Here is a 25428-nt window from a genome sequence, read left to right on the forward strand (position 1 = left end):
ATTGATGACACTCAGGAGACCCACGAGCAGCGACTGCCAACATGATGTATTGAGTCAACGCATTTTTCAGGCCACAGGCCCCTCCTGGCTCACTCAACTCTCTTCATTGACTGTGGCAGCTAACTTCCGACTCCCAAAATTGCCCAGGTGAAGGTGACCTGAATTGGTGTGACAGCCCTTCCTTCTCTATTCTCCTACCTCCCACCCCAACCCACCTGGTGGACTCCAGTCACCCACCCAGGTAAAACACATAGTAGATGTTCCTAAACTGGGCATATAATCAAGCCAAACACTGCATGACCTTACCAAAACATCTGTTCTCTTGGATCAATAAACTAACTCATCCTAAGAGGGATCAACCTCTCTTTCTCGGTGCCATCCGTTGAAGCCTTTCACTAATCACTTTTGGACATTTATTCCCCTGAAAGATTAATTAAAACCACAAATCATGCCCAAGTCCGTATGGGCAACTGCTATTAGACCAGTTGTTAGAGAAGACAGACAAGCTTTCGGGCTTACAAGCTCTTCTGAGAAGTTATGGCAATCAGCCTAATAACAAGACTCTCCTTCCTCCTAAAAGGCCTATGTTTTCAGTACAGCACCGCTGCAACTACAGCTGGCATCTTCTTCATGCAGATGACTTTCTGTTGCAAGTTTTAATCAAATTATCTTTGGCTACTTTAGAGGAAGAGAAAACAAAACAAAAACTCGTATCTCATCCTGGTACAAAAACCCCCAGCATCCTGTAGTACTTACGTAATTATGAATTACACTATTAAGAAATTTGGCTCCATCCATGAGAAGGCCTGTGGTTTTGTAGCCAAGTTTTTAATTCGGCCAAGCCATACGTTTGAGAATCACGTTGCAAGCTTTTAACAACAGGGGAGCTGGTGCCACAACCAACCTCCTGTCCTGAGACACCACCAAAGACACCCCTAAACCCCCTCCATAATTTCTTCTAAGCACAAGATGACAGAAACTGCACATCCCCATCCTACGCCACAGTTGTTGTCTCTCCCAGTCTCCAAGATTTGCATGTCTAGCTGCTCAGTACTAAAGCATTAGAAATGAAACGATGCTCTCCCAGACCTGGCCAGACTGTGATGGGCACAACCCCACACAACCCCAGGAAGAAAGCAGTGAGCTCAGGCTTCAGAGCACCCAGAACCCAGATCTTACATTTCCTGCATGGACTGACAAACATTTACATTCCTGGGCAAGACAGTCTCCTCCTCTTGAGTTCATGAGATGAAACAAGAGATATACAGAAGCAAGGTGGATGATGCTAGTTACTGCTGTCACTAATGAAGGTAACAGGCTTGCTTAGTCACGCTGAAGCAAAGCTGCACACTGGCAAGACAAAGCCACTGATGGTTCTGAACTTTTCCATGAGACACTGAAAATATTCAGCTGACAATTCAATACTTCATAACTCTGGTGGGTTCACCTTGGCCAGCTGCCAGCTGCCCACCCAGCCGCTCTCGCACTCCTCCTCAACAGGACGGGAAGAAAATAAGATCGAAGAGCTCATGGGTTGAAATAAAGACTGGGAGAGCATTTATGAGGTACCGTCATGGGCAAAACAGACTTGATTTGGGGTAAATTAATTTCATTTATTGCCAATTAAAATAGAGTTGGATGGCGAGAAACAAAGACAAAAACTAAAACACCTCCCCCCACCCCTCCCTTCTTCCCAGGCCCAACTTCATTCCTTCATTCCAACTCTTCCTTTACTTTTCTGTAGAAACTTAACTTCTAACATGACACACTCATTTTTGAGAAATGAAGTATGAGTTGGGGGAAGAGCAGTCTCAAATTCAACGTTCAAGCTACAGTAAAAAGTTTCAAGTTTAAGAGGAGTATGTTTGAATAGCTGAGAGCCGAGAGCAGCCCTTAAGCAGTCTTTCCGTCTCAAAGCTACGACTTACAACTTTCCCTGCCTCATCTTCTAGTTATTTTTACACAAGTTTTCTGCACATGCAGTAATTTCTTAATTCATCATTATATTCTCATTTTATGGTTCCAAAATTTTGAGTAATTTTTGTGAAAACAGTGTTCTTCATAGCTCAGAAACATGAATTTTTAAGTTTGCCCTTTCTATACGGCTATCTTAGAAACATCACTGAACTAACCATGGAGTAGCCCGTGTCACTTATATGCCCTAGCAATAAGATTACCTTGTTGATTTTCTGAACATGAATACCTAAATTCATATTATTCTCGTTACTTACATTACTATACTGAAGTTATCCATCAGTCAAAGCAACAGGCAGCGTAACACCTCAGGGCAAAAAATCTGAAGTGATCCACTCAAGGAAAAGCTTTTGAAGATATGACAGATCCTTTTAAGGATATGACTAGATAAGATTTCCAAAGTTTGAAATAGTTTTTTCTCTTTGTTGGAAGGGATAATAGAAGAATGGAAGATTACCATCTCTTCTCAAATATAACTATCTCCATAGGGAGAGGAAGCCAAGGAGAATGCCTTCTTTCCAAATTCTCACAGGGAAGAATCACTCAATTGTCTACTACCTCAATCTCCTGAAGACTTTCATTTCCAAATAAGTCCTTTATATACCATACAATGAGATTTGTTAGTCACTTAAATGTAGTTATCTCTAGGGTGAAGCATACCAGTTAACATTGCCACAGTACGTGTAAGAGCAGTTCGTTCCAAAAAGTGAAGGAAACAACTATCCCATAGGAAATAAATTCACGTGGCTAGAAGATAATCACTCAACTGGGAGTTCTGCCAGGGAATCGGGGTTAACAGCCCATGTCTTGCCATAAGACCTTCATCATATGTAATTATAGCTATAGCTGTGTGAAATGTTCATAATGAAAGCAGAGATTCTGGTACTTGTGCATTTTACTCTGAACTTGAATTTCCAGTCAAATTCACTAGAAAAGAAAAGGATCATTTGCATTTATTGATCCTTCAAGGAAAACCAAAACAATTTCTTCAGAAAAAAGTAGAGTGAAGCCTTAAACTTCATATTGTTTTCATGTGAAACTGGGTGGGGTTGACTGGAGTTTGTTCCAATTCAAAATGAAATTTCTTTAGTGAGAAGAGAACACACAGTTTGCAGAAGTCTGGGTGAACAATATAGACATACAAGCTGCGGTTTATGTCTTATCCAAAAACCAAAAGCTTAAAACACCACAGCAATGGACTTCCTGGAAGTATGCTAGGACAGCAGCTCAGCACATGAGTATGAAGAATTATTAACTAAAGCTAACAACAAGGTTATTTCTCACTGATCTACATACCTCTCTCTGGTCTGCTCGTTAGCCCTGAACAGAGTTCAGGGTGGACCCAAATGCAGTGCATGAAAACCCATACATCATCTCATGCCATAGGAGGCTGTGGAAGGAGGGCAATCTAGGTATAGGTATATATATCATGGGCATGCATCTGCATGGCATCCAGTGATCACAGAGGCATCATAGCTCTAAGCTTTCCATGAAGGCCTCTGAGTGTGGTCTCTTATTACAACCACGCATGTCGGGTAGAGCCAAGACCTCATCAGCAGCTGTGACTCGATACTGTCAATGCCTGAGAAGCACGTGCAATGGCTGGCCTTCAGCTCATGTTGTCCTGCCGAGATCCTCATCTGATGTACCAGACCATGTCCAGCTGTATCCCACTGCTACCAGTACAAAGACGTACACACGCAACACAAGCTTCTTGAATTCCTATTCCGGTACCTAGATCCCTTAGGAAAAAGAAAAAAATACTAATTTTGCAGACAGTGGGTTTCCAAAAGTTGTTAAGTAGCCAAATCCCTAAGGATGTAGCTATGTTTTAATTTGCTATATATTTTCTACAAATCTGTCTCCAGGGAAAAAGTTCAAGTCCAGACAATATTCAGTGAAGAGAACAAAGATCTCATGTTTTGCTTCTAAAGTCTTTTTGGTTTGTTTGGGTTTAAATTAGTTTTAGCAAATATAAATAGAACTGAAGAGATGTGGTCAGCTTCCAGGTGACAGAGGAGCATCAAGTGCATTGGCAACTAGAGGCCAATCTGCTATTTCTCAGACTCAGCAGGCAACCCTGTCAGCTTAGACTGCTTAAAATCCCTTTACATCAGCTCTGCTCTCCTGCCACTTTTAGCTGTCTCTACAAAGAATTACTGATCATTCCTATAGTATGTAATTCAGACACAATATGTTACAAGTAACAGTAATTACACCAGAGCCATACATTTAACTTTTATCAACATTAATGGCTTCATTGTTTTCCTTCTGATACAACATTCACAGAATATTTGATAAGATTTTTGTGAATAACAATGGATTCATTAAGTATTTGTGGATTTTCTTTATCTTACACTTAAAAGTCCTGCTTAACACCCCCCCCAAAAAAAAAAACCAACAGAAGAAGAGCCGGAAACGAGCCATCATTTAGGAAAGACATATAACTTAAGAAATGGTAAGTTTCAAAAAAGCATGCACTGCATTTATATTTACACGAGAATTAATTAAAAAAAAAACCAAACCTTTTTCATAACACTTCATGATGCATAATAGTAAAATAAACTCTTGATTGTTTCCTTTGGGTTTTTAAAGCACAGACAAGTAGTGAAGACTGCTGTCAAGTGGGAATTCATGACTTTTTCACAAAAAAAAAACCCTAAACAACTAGTAATTGACCTAGATTGCCACTTTTCCTTGACCACAGTTACAAGTGAAGTGGTTTAAAAAACCTACTACTTAATTTCCAAAGTAGTTTTCTGCTATCTTATGTCAACTGTCCTTGAGTTTGGAGAAGAGTTTGAGAAATATGAGGCTTAAAATTAAAAATAAACATCACCACCACCCCCAAAAAAATTGCAATGGGAAATATAAAAGAATTTTCATAGTCCTACAAATATTATATTGATCAAATTTACTAAAACATACACTACTTAAAGGTTACCTTTACTATTAGGTGCGTTGTTGCCTTAATTACTAAACTTGAGGAAAAAAATTACACAAACAGCTGGTGAGAACAGTTTCAGGTCAGGTTTTCATTCAAGAGGTCTCCCGTCTTTTGCCTTTACCAAAAACTAGTATCAAAGTTTAGATAACCAAAAAGTGAGTCTCAGGTCACAACATGTTTTTAATTAACTTCTGGTGCTAGAAAGAGTACGTGACATCAATAGAGTGTCAGGGGAATAATTCTGCCATCTGACAAAATTTTCCTGTATCTGTTAATTGTCTAAATTGTGACTATTTTGTATTTGCTGAGCAAATGAGTGCTGAATGGCATTGCCCAGGAGCCTACCAACAAATACACAGTGACCAAAATTCTACTCTGAATTCTGCCCTTACCTGCTCTGGTAGAAAAATGAGCTGCTGAAAGCATGGGGAGCTGGTTGGCACACTTTCCTCCCACCTGTCAACGTGCAAAGCCTGCTTCCATGAAGACAGATACAACATGGGCCCTGCACGCTGGAGAATAAAGGGAGCGTTTAGCATGTAGCAGTAGCCACGGTTCAGTCCAAAATTTTTGTCCGAGATGTCGTGTGGCAGGCCAAATGGCCAAACATGGCTGCTCTTTGCCAAGACGACAAGATGCCATCTACAGGATCTGCCTGGCTTCATCACTCCCTGCAGCCCAAAGGGACCATCACCTCAAAGCGACAGTGCCTTCAGCTCTGCGATCGCAAAGCCCCAGAGGGAGCAGTGAAACAACCGCATAGGAGGTTTCACAGCCCTGGACATCATTGCCTCCTCCGTAAATTATGCTGGCCCTTTCCATCCTGGGTTTCAAAGAAAGCAAACACGCTACCAACAATACTGTATGCCCTGCTGGAGCACGACTGGCCGGCGGATCATCCCCACCCTTTAGATCAGGGAGAAAACTGTTGCTCCTCCAGGTGCCGTGTTCCCTCCCCTAGCATAAAATATAGTGATAAATTGATTGTCAAGGTCAGAAGCCGACTTCTTATAAATCATTGACACTGCAAACTGCATCCTCTGAGTAAGAGCAATATAGGGTAATGCTGTCATTAAATATGCCTAGCTCCCTTCTAGCAGCTGGGCCACAGAGATGTTAAGCAGCTGATATTGCTCTTAGCCAGCAGAAGTGTTTCTCACTTATCTGAGGGCTCAAATGTATAGGTAGAACTAAAAGGAAACCAGGATAAGCCAGCTTTCCCACTTTACGTTAAAAATGTAACCGCTAAAATTTAGGAAATTTAGTTAAGCCTTATTTTTATTTCAGATTTACTTTGTTCACAAGCAATTTTTAAAAACTTTGGTGTTTTTTTTTTTTTTTTACTATTAAAGACAGAGCACTATATGACTCTCATAAGAGAACGCCTTGTTCCCAGAAGTCAGTTGCTCATTTCCAGCTCGGCTTGTTGCACTGCCAGCTACAGGGACAGAACAAATTCACTGCAGCCTTGAGAGGAGGAGGAGAAGGAGAACATGCCTGTGTGCAGCTGCACCCTCCAACGCCAGATATCGTAGGACACACCTGCAAGGAGCATAGCTGGTTCTCACAGGACCTCAAAAGCCGCCTGCCATGGTTCACGTACAAAATCATAGATACGATAGGCAATAAGCGATGAAACCAAAAGTGTTCTTTCAACAGCCCAATTCCAGCTGCTAGGAAGAGCTGTAACTGCAACCTTCACCCCAGCAGCTCCACCGGTGCAGTGTTTGCAAAACTGCGCGTAAAGATAGTTTGATTCATGCACGTGTCAAAATAACACAGGAATAATTAAATAAAGCTGAATGATTGCATGCTCAGATGAAAAAGTCAGACTATTTGCCAGAAGCTAAGCATTACTCCGTCACCTTTCCCTGCACCTTTTGCACAGCACCTTACATGCGCGTGGAGGAATGGTAACTGCTTTATACACTTCTTGCCATGGAGCAAACAAACTGCTTATTCTGACATTTTAAAAGAAAGGCCGTATGCTCTGATGAAACTCCCAAACTGCAAATGTTTAACATCCTGTCGCAACCCAATCTCTGTTCTATTTAACATCAGTTTGAGGTTTTCCCACTCCCCACAGGCTTCAGTGCAAACTCCCAGGAAAATATTAATAATAAAGCTGGCGAGTAGTACTCAGTACATTTCAAAAACATGGCAAACTCTGACTTTTATTCACTTAGTGAATGAGTTATAAAGCACACAAATTCTCATTCATGAGTTGAGAAGTATCCACCAAATATGTGAAAAAAAATTGTCTAAAATAACGTATCGCTCTCAGACTACTCACATCAACTTCTAGACAGAAGCTGATACCTGATCACTCATGAGGTGTTTTCTTACTCAAGACAGGATGACCTAAATGCTTATGTACAAAACTGTCAAATTAGATTCCACAAGCAATAAATTATTGTGGAACAAGGGTCCACTTTAAAGGCAATTCTAATTAAGTGTTGAGAATTTCTAATTAACAAGTTTGACGTCGCCAGCACGACACAGATTCTCAGAGAAGTTGTGATTGCCCAAACATGTTTGGAAAAAAGTGTACTGCACATGAATAAAATTACTGCCAATAACTGAAATAACTACATAACTTCAAGATTAAAGAGTATTTTAAGTAACTATGGGTATAGCCATAAAAACGACAGAAAAAAAATCAGAGATATATACAAGTAGCACATATAGCACTACAATAACAGATGGTTTGAACTTTCCTTATACCATCCCTAAAATTCAGATACCAAATTTGCTATATAGAGCCAATCAAACTGGGCATATATAATAAATTTAAGAGTATAAAGAAATTCCATGAGTGTGTGCCTAGGGGAAAGACAAGATAAACAAGTAATTCATTTATAACATAGCAGTTTACAGCACGAAACATTGTGTAATCCTGGAAAAATTCAGGGAGCAATGAATACTACAGCCAATGTTTTCTTTTTTTTTTTTTTTTCTTAGGATCCCAGGATAATTCAGGTGGGAAGGTGCCTCAGGAGATCTCCAGTCCAACCTCCTGCTCAAAGCATGTGCAGCTTAGAGGTCAGACCAGGTTGCTCAGGGTTATGTCCAGTCAAGTCTTAACAGCCTGGAAGGATGGAAATGGCACAATGTCTCTGGACAACCTGCTCAACTGGAAGACAGCCCCCATTGGGGGGGGGGGGGGGGGGGGAAGGTTTTCCTCTGTCATGGTTTAACCCCAGCCAGCAGCTAAGCACCACGCAGCTGCTCCCTCACTCCCCGCCCGCTCCCATGGGATGGGGAGGAGAATCGGGAGAGAAGGTGAAACTCGTGAGTTGAGATAAGAACGGTTTAATACCTAACTGTATAGTAACTAAATACTAACAATAATAATAATGAAATATAAAAATAATAATAATAGTAATGACAAGGAATATAACAAAAAAAGAAGGAGGGGGAGGGAAGGAAAAAAAAAAAAACAAAAACCAGTGATGCACAATGCAACTGCTCACCACTCGCTGACCGATGCCCAAGCAGTGATCTGCTCCTCCCGGCCAACTCCCCCCTGTTCATATACTGGGCATGACGTTCTACGGTATGGAATATCCCTTTGGCTAGTTTGGGTCAGCTGTCCCAGCTATGCTCCCTCCCAGCTTCTTGCACACCTGCTTGCTGGCAGAGCATGGGAAACTGAAAAAAAAAAATCCTTAAGATAAGCACTACTTAGCAACAACTAAAACATCAGTGTGTTATCAACATCATTCTCACACTAAATCCAAAACACAGCACTGTACCAGCTACTAAGAAGAAAATTAACTATCTCAGCCGAAACCAGGACATCCTCACACCCAGCCTGAACGTCTCTTGTTTTCAATGCATTGTCTCTCATTCTCCCGTCATGCATGACTATGAACTGACCAAGATTCCCTGAGCCCACACATCCTACCAGTCTTTGCCCATCTGACTGTGCACCCATCCAGGCTGTAAATAACCATAATTCAGATACAAGAACATTGTTGGAGACACTGTTGAAAGCCTTGCAGAAGCTGAGGTGAACGGTGTTCACTCCTCTCTCCTCACCCACTATTCCAGTCACTTTATACTGCAGATGGCAATCGGGTGGGTCAGGCATGCTTTATCCTGGTTGAATCCATGCTGACTGTTCCCAGTCACCTTCCCCTCCTTCATGGTGCCCAGAGGTCTGTTCCCAGAGGGCTCACTGTATGATTTTTTTTTTTTTCCATGGACTGAAGGGAGGCTGACTGGTCTGTAATGCCCCAGATCACCCTTCTGCACTTGTCTGAAGAGGAGTGCACCATTTGCCTTCTTCTAGTCATCAGGGATCTCCCATGGCCTCCAGGACCTTTCAAGCATTGTAGAGAAGGGTGCCACAAGGACACAGGCCAGCTCTCTCAGCACCCATGGATGCAGCCAGGTGGGTCCCATGGGCTTGTGGGGGTTGAGTCCTCTCAGATAATCCTCGGGACTTGGTCCTCATTCATGACTGGTGGTTCTGCGCCTTGAACCTTGTCTGTAAGCAGAGAGGCCTGTGAGAAGGCGACGCAGGTGAAGGCTGAGGCAGAAGGTGGCAATGGAGTACCTCAGCCTTATGGGTATTCACCCACCCCATTCAACCATGGACCAACATTTTCCTTGTCCAGCCTTTTACTGCTGATGAGTGACAAAAGCTCTTGTTGTCTTTGATATTCTCTGCAAGTCTGAACCCCAGCTGAGCTTTGGTCTTCCTGACACCATCCCTGCGTGCCTGCATGGTATTTCTGTGTTCATCCTTTGTAGCCTGTCCCTGCTTCCACCTCCTGCTATATACTGCCTTTTTGCACTGGAATCCATGGGTTTTGCACTGGAAGCCGTGACCTCCCCGCTTAGAGAAGCTGGTGTCCTGACAAATCCACTTGTCTGATGAGCTGGAAATTGGTTCAAAAACAACTGGACTTTTCTACAGATTTGTTTATCAAGAGCTATCAAGCACAAAAATACAGTTATGAAAGTATGTGTGGCCTAGATTTTTTGCAAACTTGGAAGATGTACCAGGGCAATACCATCACTCACATGCAACCTTGCTACATCGTTTCCCTAAGCATCCGTTATTGACTGTTGTTAGAGGAAGCACACAAGGTAGATGGTCCTTTGCTCTAACAGAAAACGGCCACGTTTATATTCCTATGTCTTTTCTTTAAGTACAATACATGCCAAAAACATGAAAGTTAAACCAGCTCTAAACCACAGGATTCCAGTCTCAAGACTTGCACTCAAGAATAAATTGACATTCTTCTGCCAAGTACCTGGTACAGATCACTGCCAAAAAGGGAGCTTTAGCTAGGTGGGCCACTGTCTATTCTTCTGCAGCCTTTCACTCCCTATGATTTATTCCAGAGATAAATGAGATGGTCAACACATAGCATCTACAGCTTAGCATGGACTTCAAATGATACCTTCAGAGCCCTCTTCCTTTGCTTCCCTCAGTCATCACTTGATCGCTGAAAATGCAGCAATACAGTCCGTGCATGCGTACCACCATTCCTGGCTGATTTCATGAATGGTAAAAATCACAGCCAAACGATAGTGCCTGGCAAAGCACCAGAACACTGCAAGTTATTGTTATTCTCACTGGAATATACAGAAGTATTACACCAAGCTATACAATAAAACTATACATTCCTACCTGCTGTTGAACTCTACCTTGCATCAGAGGTGCCCTATGCAAAAGCATTTGACAGAATTGTGTGTGACTGCTAAATGTGCCCCTGCTGGGTCTTTAAATCCTCATTAGTGTTCTTTAAGTCAGTGCACCTGATTATACATTGCACAGCAGGAAGATCTAACAAAGTATTGTTATTTGTATTATCTTTTTATAACCTAGCATCATGCTCCCATTAAAAAATGTATAGTGACCTTACCCATGTCAAGGCTTTCAAGAAATAATGCACTGAGATAATTGGTTGTTTGGCATCATACATAGCCTTTACAGTGTGTGTCAAGCCCTGAGTCATAGTAATATATTTAACGTTTCTCATTAGGACATAATAAGAAATTGTGCCTTTATAAATCACATATTTATTCCCAACATGTGGCTTAGTTACACTGTGTAAAATGATGAAAACGATTTCCTGTCCACACTAGCTATGTCTCACATAGAATAAAACGCTTTTATTAGATTTACTTTGCACCACAAGAACTGGATGGGTTAAGCTGCTCATATTTTTAAGCAACGATTTCTGCACAGACATAGAGTGTTGTGTGTACTGCATCTTTCTGAAGAGATCTGGACCGCTAACATTAATAACGTGACAAACTGCCTCCATCATCATTCTGGATGCTGAAATTCAATAAACATTACTAAAATATTCTAACCACTAAAATCACAGCCACAGTGGTTTCAAGAGCAGTGTTTATCAGACACTGAATGATGCTGGACACAAATCTGGAGAGTAATTCCCTCAATCAATGTAGATGATTCACAAGAATGCTTTTCACATTGAAAGCTCATGCCAAGTCACCAGTTCACATGTAAAGTAAAAAAGAATTCTAAGAATTCTTTCAGGAAAATATACCTTTTCTTAAAAATCACTCCTCACTGGACTTCAGCTTAAAGCTTATGTTAGCTACCCAACTCATGTTTTGCGACGAAAAGCACCAAAACTATGTTATTGTTGGTGCTGTTTCTTCAGATGTCCATCCCCTGGCTCAGTGCAATCAACACAGAGCCTCCATTCAACTTTTGTGTGCGTGTCTATGCACCATGTATGTGGAGGTATACTTTGTATTGTCTGAAGACATTAATAAATTCTGCATTTCAAGAATTACAGGGAAAAAAAAACACGGTAACTCTATCGCCTGTTTGGTGCCAGGAATAATAAATTATCCACTCTTAAGCAAAAATTGTGAAAGTCTATCATGATTTATTCTTAAGTTTAAAATAGTCTCCAAAACATTCAGGTGGGTTTTTTTGGTTTGTTTTTGTCGTTTGTTTTAAAGTAATGACAGCTCTCTGTGAGTGGCCATTTGCCTGAAAAACAGCAGAGCTCTGAATTTTTTTTCAACCTGAAAGAATACTCGCAAGATCAACGGATTATGTTTATTATTCTAAAACACAAAATTAAGTATGAACCTGAATACACTAAAACTGGGAAGAAAAAAAAGAAGTCATACTGCTGGTCAGCTCTGAGGAACTACTAGACTAATTCAAGAGATCACTGTTAATACTGTTATGACTACACCTGATTATCAAGCCCTGTAGAACCCTACTCAGGCAAAGCAAGCCTTTTAAAATAGGTTACCAAATAATCCTTCATGTTTTTACCATCATCAGCTGCCATACACCTGGTCTAGGGTCAGACGTCAAGGTTTATGCCTGGATCGGATAAGTTTTGTTGAAATTTTGCAAGGCAGATACTAGTTAAGTACTTCACATGCTTATCATGTTGAATGGCCTACAAAGAGGTTAGTAACAAGCAACCGTGCAGAGCGAAATCTTGGCTGGCTAGCTGGAACGAACGCCAGGGTTCAAAGCAGTCCAGGCTGATGCAGGATGGAAATGCACAGCTTCACTCCTCACTAGCAAGGAATACGGGATCATCACTTTAAGTGTAATAAGCATTCCTGAGCTGCCATCTCAGAAAGAAGTGAAGGAGGCAGACACTTCCATGCTACGACAACACAACAAGCAGTAGATCCTTACTCTTTTCTCCCTTTAAAATTTTTATAACTTGTAAAATTTTCCAATGGAAAGCTTCAGGATTTTTAACTAAACAGTTTAACAAAACAACCACAGCCATGTGAGCCAGCACTTAGGTTCCTTTGCAAATGCAACGTTATTTCAGCCACACATGGAGAAACACCTTTTTTTTCTGACTTACTAGATATGCACGTAGGCAAATACTTGTAGGTCACTTATGTTTGGATTAGAAATGAGACACTTCTCTCTGAGATGAATGTGCATACATCCCAAAGTAGGGTAAGCTGTGGAGAAGCAGGGCGTGAGGAAGCTGTCCTAACCAGGGGGCTCCTTCGGATACCATGACTCTTCAGGATCCTCTTCTGTGTCCTTAGGGTCTGGTGTTACGTAGCTACATAGTGCGTTGGAAAGTCTGGAGGTTGAAGTGAACTCTTCCCCTCGCTTGCCTTGCTCATATCTTATTCAGGATTTTAGCGCCATTTGGGGAACAGTTACAGACACTTTAAATCACATTTGCCTGGTGTGATCTTTTATTTATTTACTCTAAAGATCCCCACGTGGGAGAGTTCCGAGTCACCACAGTGGAAGAATTTCAATGTTTTAAAACACTTTCTGATGAAAACAACTCTGTCCTTATAAAACATTCCTCGGCCTCTGATCCCACCAGGCCGTGATGTGGACAGACCCCAGCAAATATAAGCAAATGGGTTATTACTTTGGTGCCCTCCCTTGCATACTGCAGTAACTGTTACTGATACAGACTTACGACTAGACAAAAATAACTAGTTTACTAGAAACCCAGCCAGAAAAAGAAACTGGTAAAAAGAAAAATCTATACTTTGTACATCAACTGATAAATAATAATTGCTATCCAGTATCCAGAGTAAATTTGGCAGAACTAATCCCAGCCTGCATCCTGGAATTAAGAGTGGAGCACAGCATATTTAGTAGACTGACTAGGTATTGTCCATCACTACTGAAATCACTGGAAATATTTTAAGTTTTTTCATGAACAAAAGCAGAAACTAACCCTGCTCATGGAATACTACGTTCATGAAACTATCCCTTTTTTCCAGTAACCTGTGTTTCATATTAGGCAAATAAATGCCTATGTTTCTGTGCAACACTGTATGATGAATTACTTGCCCAGACTTTTCTAAAAGAAGTAGCAACTGACATCAGGTTAATGCAAATTTTTAAGCTGCATATAGCTCACAGAAGCCAGAAACTAAGACCATCATTCACTCTTTTGGAAACCTGCTATGCCCAACAGTAAATCTTTTCCTTCAGGCAAAAGTGGTAAGTAGCCTTGATCATAACAAACTGTTGCTACAGATCAAAGAGTAATGGCACATTTATACTCAGAGTAAAGTAATAGCCAAACTCTTGCTTGAAGCCGAATACACAGTTGAGAAGCACACAACAGGAGTTGGGTGTTGTTATTATGGTCTACATTTAACTATTCTACTTTTCCAGTGTTTCTTTGTCCATTTTCCATGCATGAAAAGATATCATCTTCTGAGGCAGAAAAAACCACCCACAACAACCAAAGTGGGTGAACTGGTTTGAGTAAATTAAAGCCTGAAACCTCTTAATATTAATACTAAACCTTCTTTCCAACATACACCCACTTTGAAATTATGAAGGTTCTAAAACTTTTGAAATTACTATTATTACCACTATAGAAATAAATAGCAGGTGACCTTGGTTTATAAATGCTTTCCATACACTTAAATACATAGCAGTTAGGATAATTATCCAGCCTCTTATGATCCTCTTTTATCAAGCCATGAATTATCAGCAGATAGTATATTTTTACTGTGTAAAAAGCGGTATTTTCAGAGACATGCACATTGCTTGCCGTTCCTGAAGAGCTTTAAAAGTCCTGAATAAGACAGTATGATAGTTAAAGGGATCCAGATTATTTAAAAGAAAGGTTTGGCTCCTTGTACATGAATAGCCAGGATATTATGAACTCTCTGGCTCTCTTTCTGCATATAAAAAAAGATTGTCCTTGCTTTCTGCAGAGATTATTAAGGCAATTCACTTGTTTTACATTCTGTGATAAAATAAACCCCACTGTCATGCTGCCTGGAGCTCCTGTATCTCATCCATTATGTAAATCTCCAAAGACTAATTCAGCAAACATCATCTCAGTTCCACTGCACTTAAGACGACCTACACATCTAAGTTAATTTTCATCTTCCTAAGACCAACAGAAACTCCTTAGTTCTTAATTTGCAAGAGAGATTCTCACTGTCATCTCTCTTCATAACCACCAAAGCCCAAGCTCATACAGTTTTAAATGAAACTCAGACTTAACTCCAAATGTTTGGGGTTTGGGGGTTGCACCATCTCCTCTAAAAACAGGAAAATAAAGCCAAGGAAAAATAATGTTTTGAATCTCAGTATTTCTAGGACATCTTTTTTGTTGGGGTTGGTTTTGGTTTTTTTTTTTTTGCTAATACAAATACTGAAACAATTCCGTTATTACTTAGAAATTAAGGTGGAAACTCAGTGGATGTTTACCTATAATGTTTGAAAGCCAAGGCTTTTGTTTTCACTTGAGCTATGCCCACATGTCCATCACAGCTGACTGCAGCAATCACAGCTGTAGTGGACTGCTATAAAACTGAACTGAAACAACAACAAAAACCCCTAAGTAAATAGCAAAGTTCAAAAGAAGGTGACAGCCTCAAAGCAGAAAACTTGCCCTTTCCTGACTCATCACCGAACCTCTGCACAAGAAAGTCTGAATGAATCACCAGGAATACACATGAAGCACCATGTGGGAAGCGTAAGAGCAGGTCAAGATTTAGATTAATACCAGGAGCTTATTTTCTCTTTTAGACACATGTCCTTGGGTATATGAAATACCGTATCCAGTGGAATCATTATTCAGGTCTGTTAGCAGTGGATATCAGTATTAAAGTAACTGCTTTCTCCTTATGTGCTAGCTACTGCATTCTAACACTTTCTTCTACGCCTTCATATGAGAAGTGACAAATTGCCATTGTTTGACATTATTCTCTCCACAGCATGTCAAAAATACTAAAATCCAAATGCATTTATTTCTAGCACTAAATGTTTATTGTCAGATATGTACAAAAAGGAAAACAAGAAAGTGTATGTAGTATTTCAATTTCTGGTTCAATGTATCTTAATCAGCACCACTGTGCAGACCAAGAACCATGGGTTTTTCCCTTCTCATTGAGAAGTAAAGATTAACTCTAAAATGCAGTTAGCTGTGCTGCTTCATGATACTGAGAATTAATACCTCTCACAACAGAAGTATCCTTTTTTCCCATGTAGACACTTACATCATGATAAGTAATGACCAGAAACAGGTCATTAAGAAACAAGCAGAAGTAGTAAGTCCTGTAAATCTCTGGTTTAAACTTGTTTTATTTGATGGATCATGCCCAACAGAACTGAACAGTATTCAGCTTCTTGGAAACCAAAAACCTGAGAGTATGAATTTAAACATTTTTCTCCCCATTAGGCACTTTGGAAACTTGTGTCATACTTCTGAAAATACACACATCAAAATGGTCTTGTCAAACAGCTTTGAAATTAAATGCCTTGTGCTTCCCTCTCTGGAGTAGTATAAATTTAGTCATTATTAGAATTAGTATAATTGTTCTCTAAGTGCTCTAGGAAGAAAAGGTGAAATCAGCTCGGTGACTGCTCTTTCATTCCCACGAGAACGTGCCGCAGCAGAGAAGTCAGGCTGCAAGAGCAGGGAAGCTCAGAGTTGCTTTGAAAACCCAAGGACTGGAGAATGAGTCCAGCAAAGTGGAGCCTGATGTACTCACCATGTCTGTGCCAGCATAGCTTACAGACAGAGGAGATGTCTGTTCTTCCAGGGAGAACACAGAAATTCCATGGGAAGAACTGCCCTCGGGAGATGCCAACTGCTGCCTGCTGACTAGTGGAAGACGGGAGCCTTCAGCAAAATGGCTGAAGTTGAAAGGAACGGATCCAGGCCTTTGAGATCTAGCTCCCTATGGACTATGTCCCATCACTTACGACTAGTCCTCAGCAGGGGTATCGAGGCCGAAAGAGGAACCGAAGAAGCTGGTTTGAAACAGAAACTGGTTTGAAAACACCACTAAAAGAGGGACATTGCACAATCTCAACTCAGAGGTCCCTGAGCGTTCACCTAGCAGAACCACGAGTCTGCATCTCCCCCAGCAAGCAGTGTTGTTGCAACAGGAAGGGATCTTCTCAGTTTAGCTGAAGATATCCACAGCCTATGTCTTTCAACAGCCCATGAGAAATCAGAGCATGTTAGGTAAGCTTTTTGGAGCACACCTCCCATTTTGGTTTCTTCAAAAAGCCACCTAGCTTGCACAGCCCAAGGCCATGCTAAGAGGCGAACCGAAGCACACCATGCCACGACATTCATGGAAGCATTTCCTGATCTAAGCTAAACCAGCAATACATTTGGCTCACTTCGCAGCTCTAGTCAGGACTGCTCCAGCCAGCCTCCTCCAAAATCGAAACCAGGCTGTGGTTTGGGGGACTGATCCTTCCAGGCTTTTCTAGTAACAGTATGGACAAACCTCTACAAGTTTGACTGGTCCTACCAAGCCCTCCAAGCCTGCCCCCTCAGACCTTTGTGCACGGCCTCACACCAGAGCCCACAACATGCAACGGATACTTTCATGCCATGGAAACACAACACTGATAGGCCTCCAATTATTTCCAACAACAACAATAATGAGCAACAGGAGCACCGCAAAGGTATGGGAGGACGCCCAAATTCCAAAAGGCAGTAGCACATCTGCAGCAAGCGCAGTACTGAGGAAGCTAACCCTGGCTGGTGGGCATGCAGGGGCCTGACATCGCTCGCACCACGGCCAGTTTGCTCCCTGAAGTGGATGCACTCAGCAAGGCAGATATAGCAGGTCCTACATTTAGGCTTGCCAGTCCTGAGCTACTAAAGGCAGCTGCAACCAGAACCGAGGAAATGCTCAGGTCAAAATTTCTCACCTAGATCTTCGGGCTGCTTCCATCATTTTATTTCATATAGTCTACAACATGCATTTTGGAGACTACAAGAGGTAGCGGCATCCGTTTCTGCTCCTCCCGAGAAGCAGGAACTCTGTTTGTAGTGCATCTCCTCTCCCTCCCAGCATGGGAACACCAACACACCACGCATTTCAAATACCAGAAATGGGAACCAAAGGTGTCTGTGCCTGCATTAAAAAGCAATTTGTCATTTTATGCTCACAGGCTAGTTTTTGCTATCTCTGTTCTCAGCTCTGGGTAAACTTTTCAAGGTGAAGTTTTTTGGTTTTCACTCCCAAAACAAATTAAAAAAAACACACAAAAAACCCCCAAAACAATCCCCAAACTTTAAAAACCAAAGCAACAGTTACAGGAGGACACTCATTACAGGAAGAGTTTAAGCTCTGTATGACTTAATCAAAAAAAGTAAAGTAATCACACACCAAGCCTTACAATCAACAGCCGTAAGTAATACAAATGTTAGATGCCAACACATTTACTAACTAAAATTGTAAGGGAATATCTATTAACCTTCAGAAGTAGTTTAACAAGCACTCTACTGCACTGAGTTATGTCAACAGATGCTGAAGCAGGCCCTTAAACACAGCTTTCACTTTTGTCCACAATTTACTAACCACAGACTCATCATCACCACCTATCTCTTCATGGAGGAGTGATCTAGGCAACACCAGCAAGATCTACCTTTGCTTTACAATGACATTTAGTAATTTTAATGATGTGAACTGTGAAAAGAACTCCGGTATTTTAAATATTCCATGTTTTTGTCACATTTTGTCAATTCTAGACTAATTACTCTCCTGTGAGCTGCACTACAATGTGGGCTGCCTTACCCCCCCACACACACCACCTCACATGAAGGTTGCTGCCATCCTTTTTTATGCAATTCTCCATTCTTCCTGTTTCAAAAAATTGTTTAATAAATAGCATTTTAATTCAAGAACTACTGCAAAATCCATGCACCTGAAACATCCCACAGCAGCTCCAAGCAGAGCAGAAATCTGTGCAGCCACCAGGATGCAAACCCTGCACACCGCTGCTGAGCGGCTGCTGGGTCAGAGACTTTTCTCCCAGTTCTGACCAAAAGCCTCTTGGGCAGCTCTGTGCTGACTACATGAAAATACAACCATATTTATATATATAAAAGATCTCTGTATTTATTGATTTTAAAGCAAAGCTTGAGGCTTTTGCAGTAGGCCAGGCTTTGACAGGGAAAGTCTAACCCACCCCATGCCTACTTCCATTGCCTTTCCGAAGTGCGAGGGCGCAGAAAGACCATCGCTATCTTAAACCACTAAAATAACACTTCTAAAATATATTGTATTTTTGATATATGAAACTTAAACGCAACGGTTATGATCCTCTGTAGATGTCTGCCCCCTGATCCACACTGGCAGGTACGAAATACAAGGACAAAACCCTCAAAATCATAATCCAACTTGATTTAAGCAAGGTCAGATTACAAGCCAAGCACTAAACACGATTTGGCCCTAACTGCAGTGAACTGATTTTGTGTGCGTGTGTATATGTGTGTGCGCTCTGGATACCCGCCCCAAGCCAGCTGCTGAAGAGCACTGTGTAAACACACCAAAATAGTTGGGAAATAAATGGAATGGAGCCAAGACGCAGGATCCATAAACAAGAAACCATTTAGGCTATGAAAGCAACTGCCCAGCAGAAATTAAGAAAGAAGCAGTGTAGAACAAATTTTGTACTGGTGTCCGTAAGGAAAGCCTAATAGGAACACCAAGGTCTTCCCAGAAATCATTCATTAACTTTCCAAAGGCAAAGGGAAGAGGAACGAGCTCATATGCAATACAAACGCATCAAGTTGAAGGGGTTCGTTGCAGGCATCTTAAATGCCTTTTTCTCCTTGGAAAAGATCAGTGTTGGAAATGCCCCCAGCAATTTTTCAGCCATGGGGATCAGTTCCAAGTCTACCTCACCCCACTCCCAGCAGGGCTGAGCAAGGCAGTGAACAAACCTGGGGGCTACACCGCTTACAGTCCAGCAGCCCATCAGCCGTGCCGGCACCCGGCGGGAAAGGATGGGAGCAAGAGACACAGCACAATATGCGGCAGTCGATGTAAGGAACAGAAAAAGAAAATCTCTGCTGCTCCTCACTTCCCTGAATATAAGGTTTGGGCATAAGTTTTACATTTTTCAGTGACAGTAACTAAAAGCAGATCTGTCCTATGAATATGACTGGGCTCCAGACAACAAACTGCCTGCTATCTATTTACACCGTGAAATACTCATTAAATATCAACCACCAATCGACTGTTAAGGGACCCATCTTGATAAATGCTAGATAACAGATGAAACCAAAAGAACTTCACAGTCTCCCTGCCTTGCTGAATGGGGCCATCAGTCATTTTTAAGTGGCCATTTGTTACATTGTTTTATCCAAGATATTTATAATCATAATGAATTGAGACAAACCATCAAACTACAGCCTCTTTGCCTGAGAGTCACCTAAACTGAAAAGCACATGACAGAAAGGATAGATTGATGGTGAGTACAAAATAACTCCCTTGAGATTAATATATTTTATCCTGTTCATGCTTCCAGTCATAATTATACTCCAAGAATCCACTGAATGACATTAGATGTGAAAGACCACTTAAGAGCAGTCACTTACTTCCTAGGAAAACTGCATTTGTTTGTAATAGGTATGAAGGGGACAGCTGACAAAAAACCCCAAACATATCACCACACTGCTACTAATATTCTGACTATGCAAATAAAAACATAAAACTTCCTCAAAACACCCTCAAATACATTTAAAAAAAAAAAAAAGAAAAATCAATCATTTTTATCATGACCAGACTTTAAAAATCACAAAAAAAGTAAAGACTGAAAGTCCAATGAGTCCAAATTCCATCCAAAACCAGGGTAGCTCCAGAGCCAGATGAGGCAACTCAGGGGCTTGCCCAGCCTGCAGTGGAGCATGGGGTTGTTCCTCCCCAGGTGCAGGACTTTTCCCTTTGCTGAGCTTGCTGAGGTCCCTGCCAGCCCATTTCTCCAGCCTCCTGAGGTCACCCTGAACGGCAGCCCGGCCCTCATTGCATCAGCTGGGTATCATTGCGCAGCACCACGCACGTAGCCAGCAGCTCAGAGGACCTGCACCCTCCTACGCCCTGCTCCGCACAGGAGTCAGAGGTGGTGAGGCAAGGGCACATCAGAGGTTGGGAGATTGCTGAGATGGGGTGAGCTCTGGAGAGTTCAAGAAACACCCCCTTGTATTGAGTTCCTCCCTCTAAACAGCTGAGCCAAAGTTTGCTCGTTTTGTTGGTTTTCTTTTAAGAGATGACACACAGGTTACATTCGTGAGACAGCAATACTTCTCTCTTTCTAAAGGCCTCCTTAGAAAATAAGCAGTCATCTCCTAACACCACTGAATTCAATACAGCTCTGTGTTATCATTTTTTGAGCATTAAATAACCTAGAACATCATTAAGCCTGATCAAACAAACTGCCCAGTAGTATTTCTGCAAGCTGTTCACGAAACCACAGTGTGAGTGGGAGACCACACCCAAGACCGCTTTGTTAAGTACACCTCAGACCTGCCTTTCCAATCTGAGCAACCTCTTCTCCCCTTTAATTTTGCGCTCTGACCTCCTTTCAGTCCTGCCCACTTGTTTTTGGTTTAAAGTCTTGATCTTTATTTTGCTCGGGACTTTTTCAGCTTTAGTTCTTCCCTGTCTGTTACCCACTTCCTTACCAGCTCCTACCCTGGTCTCTCATCTCCATACATCCGCATTCAATCACTGTAGACTGAAAAACGTAAACTTTAAATGTCAGATTCAACAGGGAACTGAACCTCTGGATTCAGTCGCCGTTACTATGGAAAACGTAGAAGCATTGTAAACTGCGTGCATTCAATATACATGTATGCTATCAGGTTTATTTTGCATATTTCTCATTTTTCTGGGAAAGATTCATCTGACCTCGTTTTATGAGACAGGAAAATTTATGCTCATATTTCCTTCATTAGTTGCATATATGCTTAGATGTCAGTTATTTATATAAAACCACATTTACATATATTATGATATGGTCTGAAGCAGACCAACGAAGACCTAAAATATACCAATATAACATACAGATGATGCAACCCAAGTTGTTTACACCCCCAATGATATACCAACATACTCATGTTAGCAATAGAAAGCTTTCAAAACTTGGTTAGCAAAGCAGCAATAAAATGAAAGGCTGAGGCAGGGTGCTGGGTGAAATCCAATCTCTTTCCTGTTGGAGCCAGAACTTTATCAACTGATCTTAACAGTGACCACAGAGGAGCCCTCTCCACCTCTATTGCTTAAGTTTTCTGGAATCAGTCTTCCCAGAAAAGGAATTTTTAGCCTCAGACTTTGAATTCCTCCACAAAACCACATTTTTTTTCTCGTTCAGTGATATGATTTAATCATGGTACTTTCCTAATATAAAAGATGAACAGCTGCATTCAGAGCCCTACATTTGCAAAGGCTGCCAAACAGAAAGCATGTAAAGAAATAACTCAGTATCCCCTTCCTTATCTGCACATATTTTGCACAGCTTCCCCACGATTACTGCAGGATGTCATCAGAAGGGCATGAGAGAGTGGAACTCTGGCTTGACAAGAAAGAGGTCACCCTGTTCTCCTGTCTTCTGCCACCACTCTGTGTTGAACCAGAAAGGCAAAAGCAGAGAGAGGAACAGAAATATATAGAGCTAGCAGTACTGCATCTCTCATGCAACTACAGTCTTTCCCAAGAAACTCGGGAAAAGGCCACCTGAGTTCAAGAGTCTTTTGCATTTGCCTGATCTGGAAGCCCTCCCTCCTCTGCGCAGACTCTGGTTACAACAGCCCCTCTCAAGGATCTGACAAATCCTTAACTACTACTGCCCTGGTGTCACTTCCCAAGCCAAATACCTAAGAGTCCTCTAGTCTGGCCCAGTTTCTCCTCAAGTCAATGCAAAACGTTACCACGCTATGGTAGTACTGCTCTGTTCTGTCTTCTGGATAGCATGAGGAGTCCACTGTAACAATGATATCCAGAGATAGCTTACAGAGAATTAGTTTGGTCCTTGCATCCTCTCACACTTTCTGCCAGTAAAGAGCCTCCCCGACTTTGTACATACAGGATTTTATCACTGCAGTTCTGGGAGATGCAAGCAAGGTTTGGACGGTATCAGTTTTTCACTCTGCTATCCATAGCCAGATCTGAGCAGGGAAGTGTTTGCTCCCCCACGATGCGAGCCCGTCCCGAACTATCAGACATCGGTATGGACAGCAGCCACCGACACGTCAGCAATCAAACCAAAGAGAAATTCCTTAGGACTTTGTGCACTGGTTTTAGCAGGCAACAACTGCTGGTTCATATCTGGGCATACGGGTCCCTGATCCCACAGAGAAATTATGTACATTACTACAGAGCTACTAATATCACTCGCTGTCTCTATTAGGGTTTAAATTTGGCTCCTGGAGGCTGGAGGTGTTTTCGGGGACCTGTGGTATATAAAGCAGATGTTCTATGGATGCTTCTGATCTAAAGATTGTTTAGCTGGCTGTTATTTCGGGAGACTGGATTCAAGGATACAGATGATTCCCTCAAGTTTTATGCTGCTTGTGAATCCGGAGATAACTAGGATCAGCATGTCCACTACCTGTTGTAAACACTAAAAAAGCATACCCAAGAAGGAATTAAAGTAAACTCTTCTGAATCCAAGTCAGTTGTTGATAAAACTGTAAATTTTCTGAACCACTAAAAGATTGATAAAACCAAATTATCACTGAGATAAACAAGAATCATTGTCCTCCTGAACTACTTTGCTCATGTTAATAGAACTATAGACTTACATTTCTGGTACTGAACTGAAACTGTGCTTTTGAAAAAATCTGGAGGTTTTGCTGTTTTTTTGATTGTTCCCACTCCTGACTCGGATTCAGGGGTTGAAGAAAGCTCTCTAGGAAAGAGGTTTTCCACCATAACATATCCCTCCTTGACTAGTAGAGTTTCCAGAATGCCTTATTTAACTGAGCTGCTGCGCAGCATCCCGCTGGACCACACCCTGTATCCCGCTGGACCACACTCTGCATTTGTCATTACAATTCATTTGCTCTGGTGCAAACCCACAGGCACAGTCAGCTTTCTTTAAACAGCCTTGGCAGGAATCAGTTAATGCAGCAAAAGCCTATAGTTCACAGTCACCAACAAGTCAGATTGACAGATGTCAAGGCCTACTGAATTTTATCATCTTACAAAGCATAACAATAAAGTCAGTAAAGCACGCAGGTCCACTAACAGCTTCTTCCTTTTTAACTAGCGCAGAAAATGCATGCTGTAAGACAGCCATCTCTCTATGATAAGAGAACAAAGCACCAAGATACTTTCAAAGATATCATATCCTATTTGACTTCTTAAACAGCATTTGTCAACGTGGCGTCTGAGTGCCGCTCCACAACGTATTAAGCTTCATAGCCAGTAGCTGTAATGGAAGACAACGCCTCTCTCATTCTCCCTTCATCCTTGCACATAAAAATAATGAACACCACTATGCATCAGCCCATTCAAACACCTGGCTTCAAAGGAATTACCTATTTCCTTAACGTACTACTAGGTTTTCCTTTGAACATTCAGGTTTGGTCAAAAACTGTTGCGTTAAGCTACAGCTGTGTTAAGCTACAGTATTCCCCTGCCTGAAAGACAATACGGCCTATGAAGCTTAGAGCGGTTATTTCATCTATTATGTTTTGTAACACAATATAAATTTTTGATAATAGCAGTAATATGTATAATGCATACGGCTGTAAAAATGTCAACCAACTTTTATGGCTTTCCTCTTCATATGAATATTCAGTCATCTATTCGTCCCTAGATCCACTTCAATCCTGAAAAAGAAAAGATGAAATAATTTAATTGATGTATTTTCTTAGAGGCTCATTAATTTCTCAAATATTATTGTATATGTAAATAAAAAAACCTTAACCACAGACGTCTGTTCCACAGTAAAACAGAGGTCAGAAGAACAGTAAGTTTATAAGCACTTTAAATGAAAGTGGATAAATATGACAAAAAGCATATTGGAGAAAGCCTTATGTTTCCTCTTAACTAATGACTTTAGTCAACGCTTTCAGTGTCTTTAATTTCTGAGGTGCTACTTGAGCACACTAAATCCCAACTGCTTTAATTAGTCTTCAGGGCCCATTATATATCAGTACCCTGGGTTTGTGCAGGTAAACTTTCCAGCAGTTACCAAGTGCAAATATTCTTCACTGGTATTTCAAAATGTTTTTTCTAGAAACACTATGTGAGATCTGGACAATAACACATTAAAAGCCAAAATACATTTATTAGTGAGCTCAGTCAATAGTCCAGCCACAGGAAATAACTGTGCAAGACCATTATAAAATTTGAATACTTATTTCTTGAAAGGTTTCCTATGGATACATGATTATTTTAGTTATGTTTCCATGTCAATCTATAAAAGAAAAATACATAGAGAGATTTAAATACTATATTATACTTTTGGGAGGCTCCTTCACGTTTAAGAAGATATACTAATCCAGTAGTCTAACTTTTTTAAAGCCTTGGGGGGGGGGAAAGCTTCAGATGTCCAAAATTTAAATAATAGACAGTATGTCTTAAACCTCTTGCCAGAATACGTGCATATATCTGGAAGCAAATGCTACTTACATATGTCTCTTTTAATAATGGAAATGGTGTGAAGTCAAGAATCTAAATCTGCTGTCAGAGTTATTATAAACAATCTGCTGTTATTTTTATATCATTCAAAATAAGGTCATCCTTCAAACAGCAGTGGAGCATCACCTGCC

General features: G+C 41.1%; 1 protein-coding gene across 2 annotated transcripts in view; it reads right to left on the reverse strand.

The window, feature by feature from the left end:
• Positions 1-25428, reverse strand: part of KLF12 (KLF transcription factor 12) — a 250695-nt gene that overhangs the window by 154565 nt on the left and 70702 nt on the right. For both annotated transcript variants that reach the window (XM_050904124.1, XM_050904115.1), the window contains exon 2: positions 24420-24483. In XM_050904124.1, the coding sequence (XP_050760081.1) occupies positions 24420-24440 (21 nt within the window). In that variant the 5' untranslated portion in view covers positions 24441-24483. The remainder of the gene's footprint in view (positions 1-24419; positions 24484-25428) is intronic.

This window comes from Gymnogyps californianus, chromosome 1, assembly GCF_018139145.2.
Source record: "Gymnogyps californianus isolate 813 chromosome 1, ASM1813914v2, whole genome shotgun sequence".
Classification (NCBI taxonomy): Eukaryota; Metazoa; Chordata; class Aves; order Accipitriformes; family Cathartidae; genus Gymnogyps; species Gymnogyps californianus.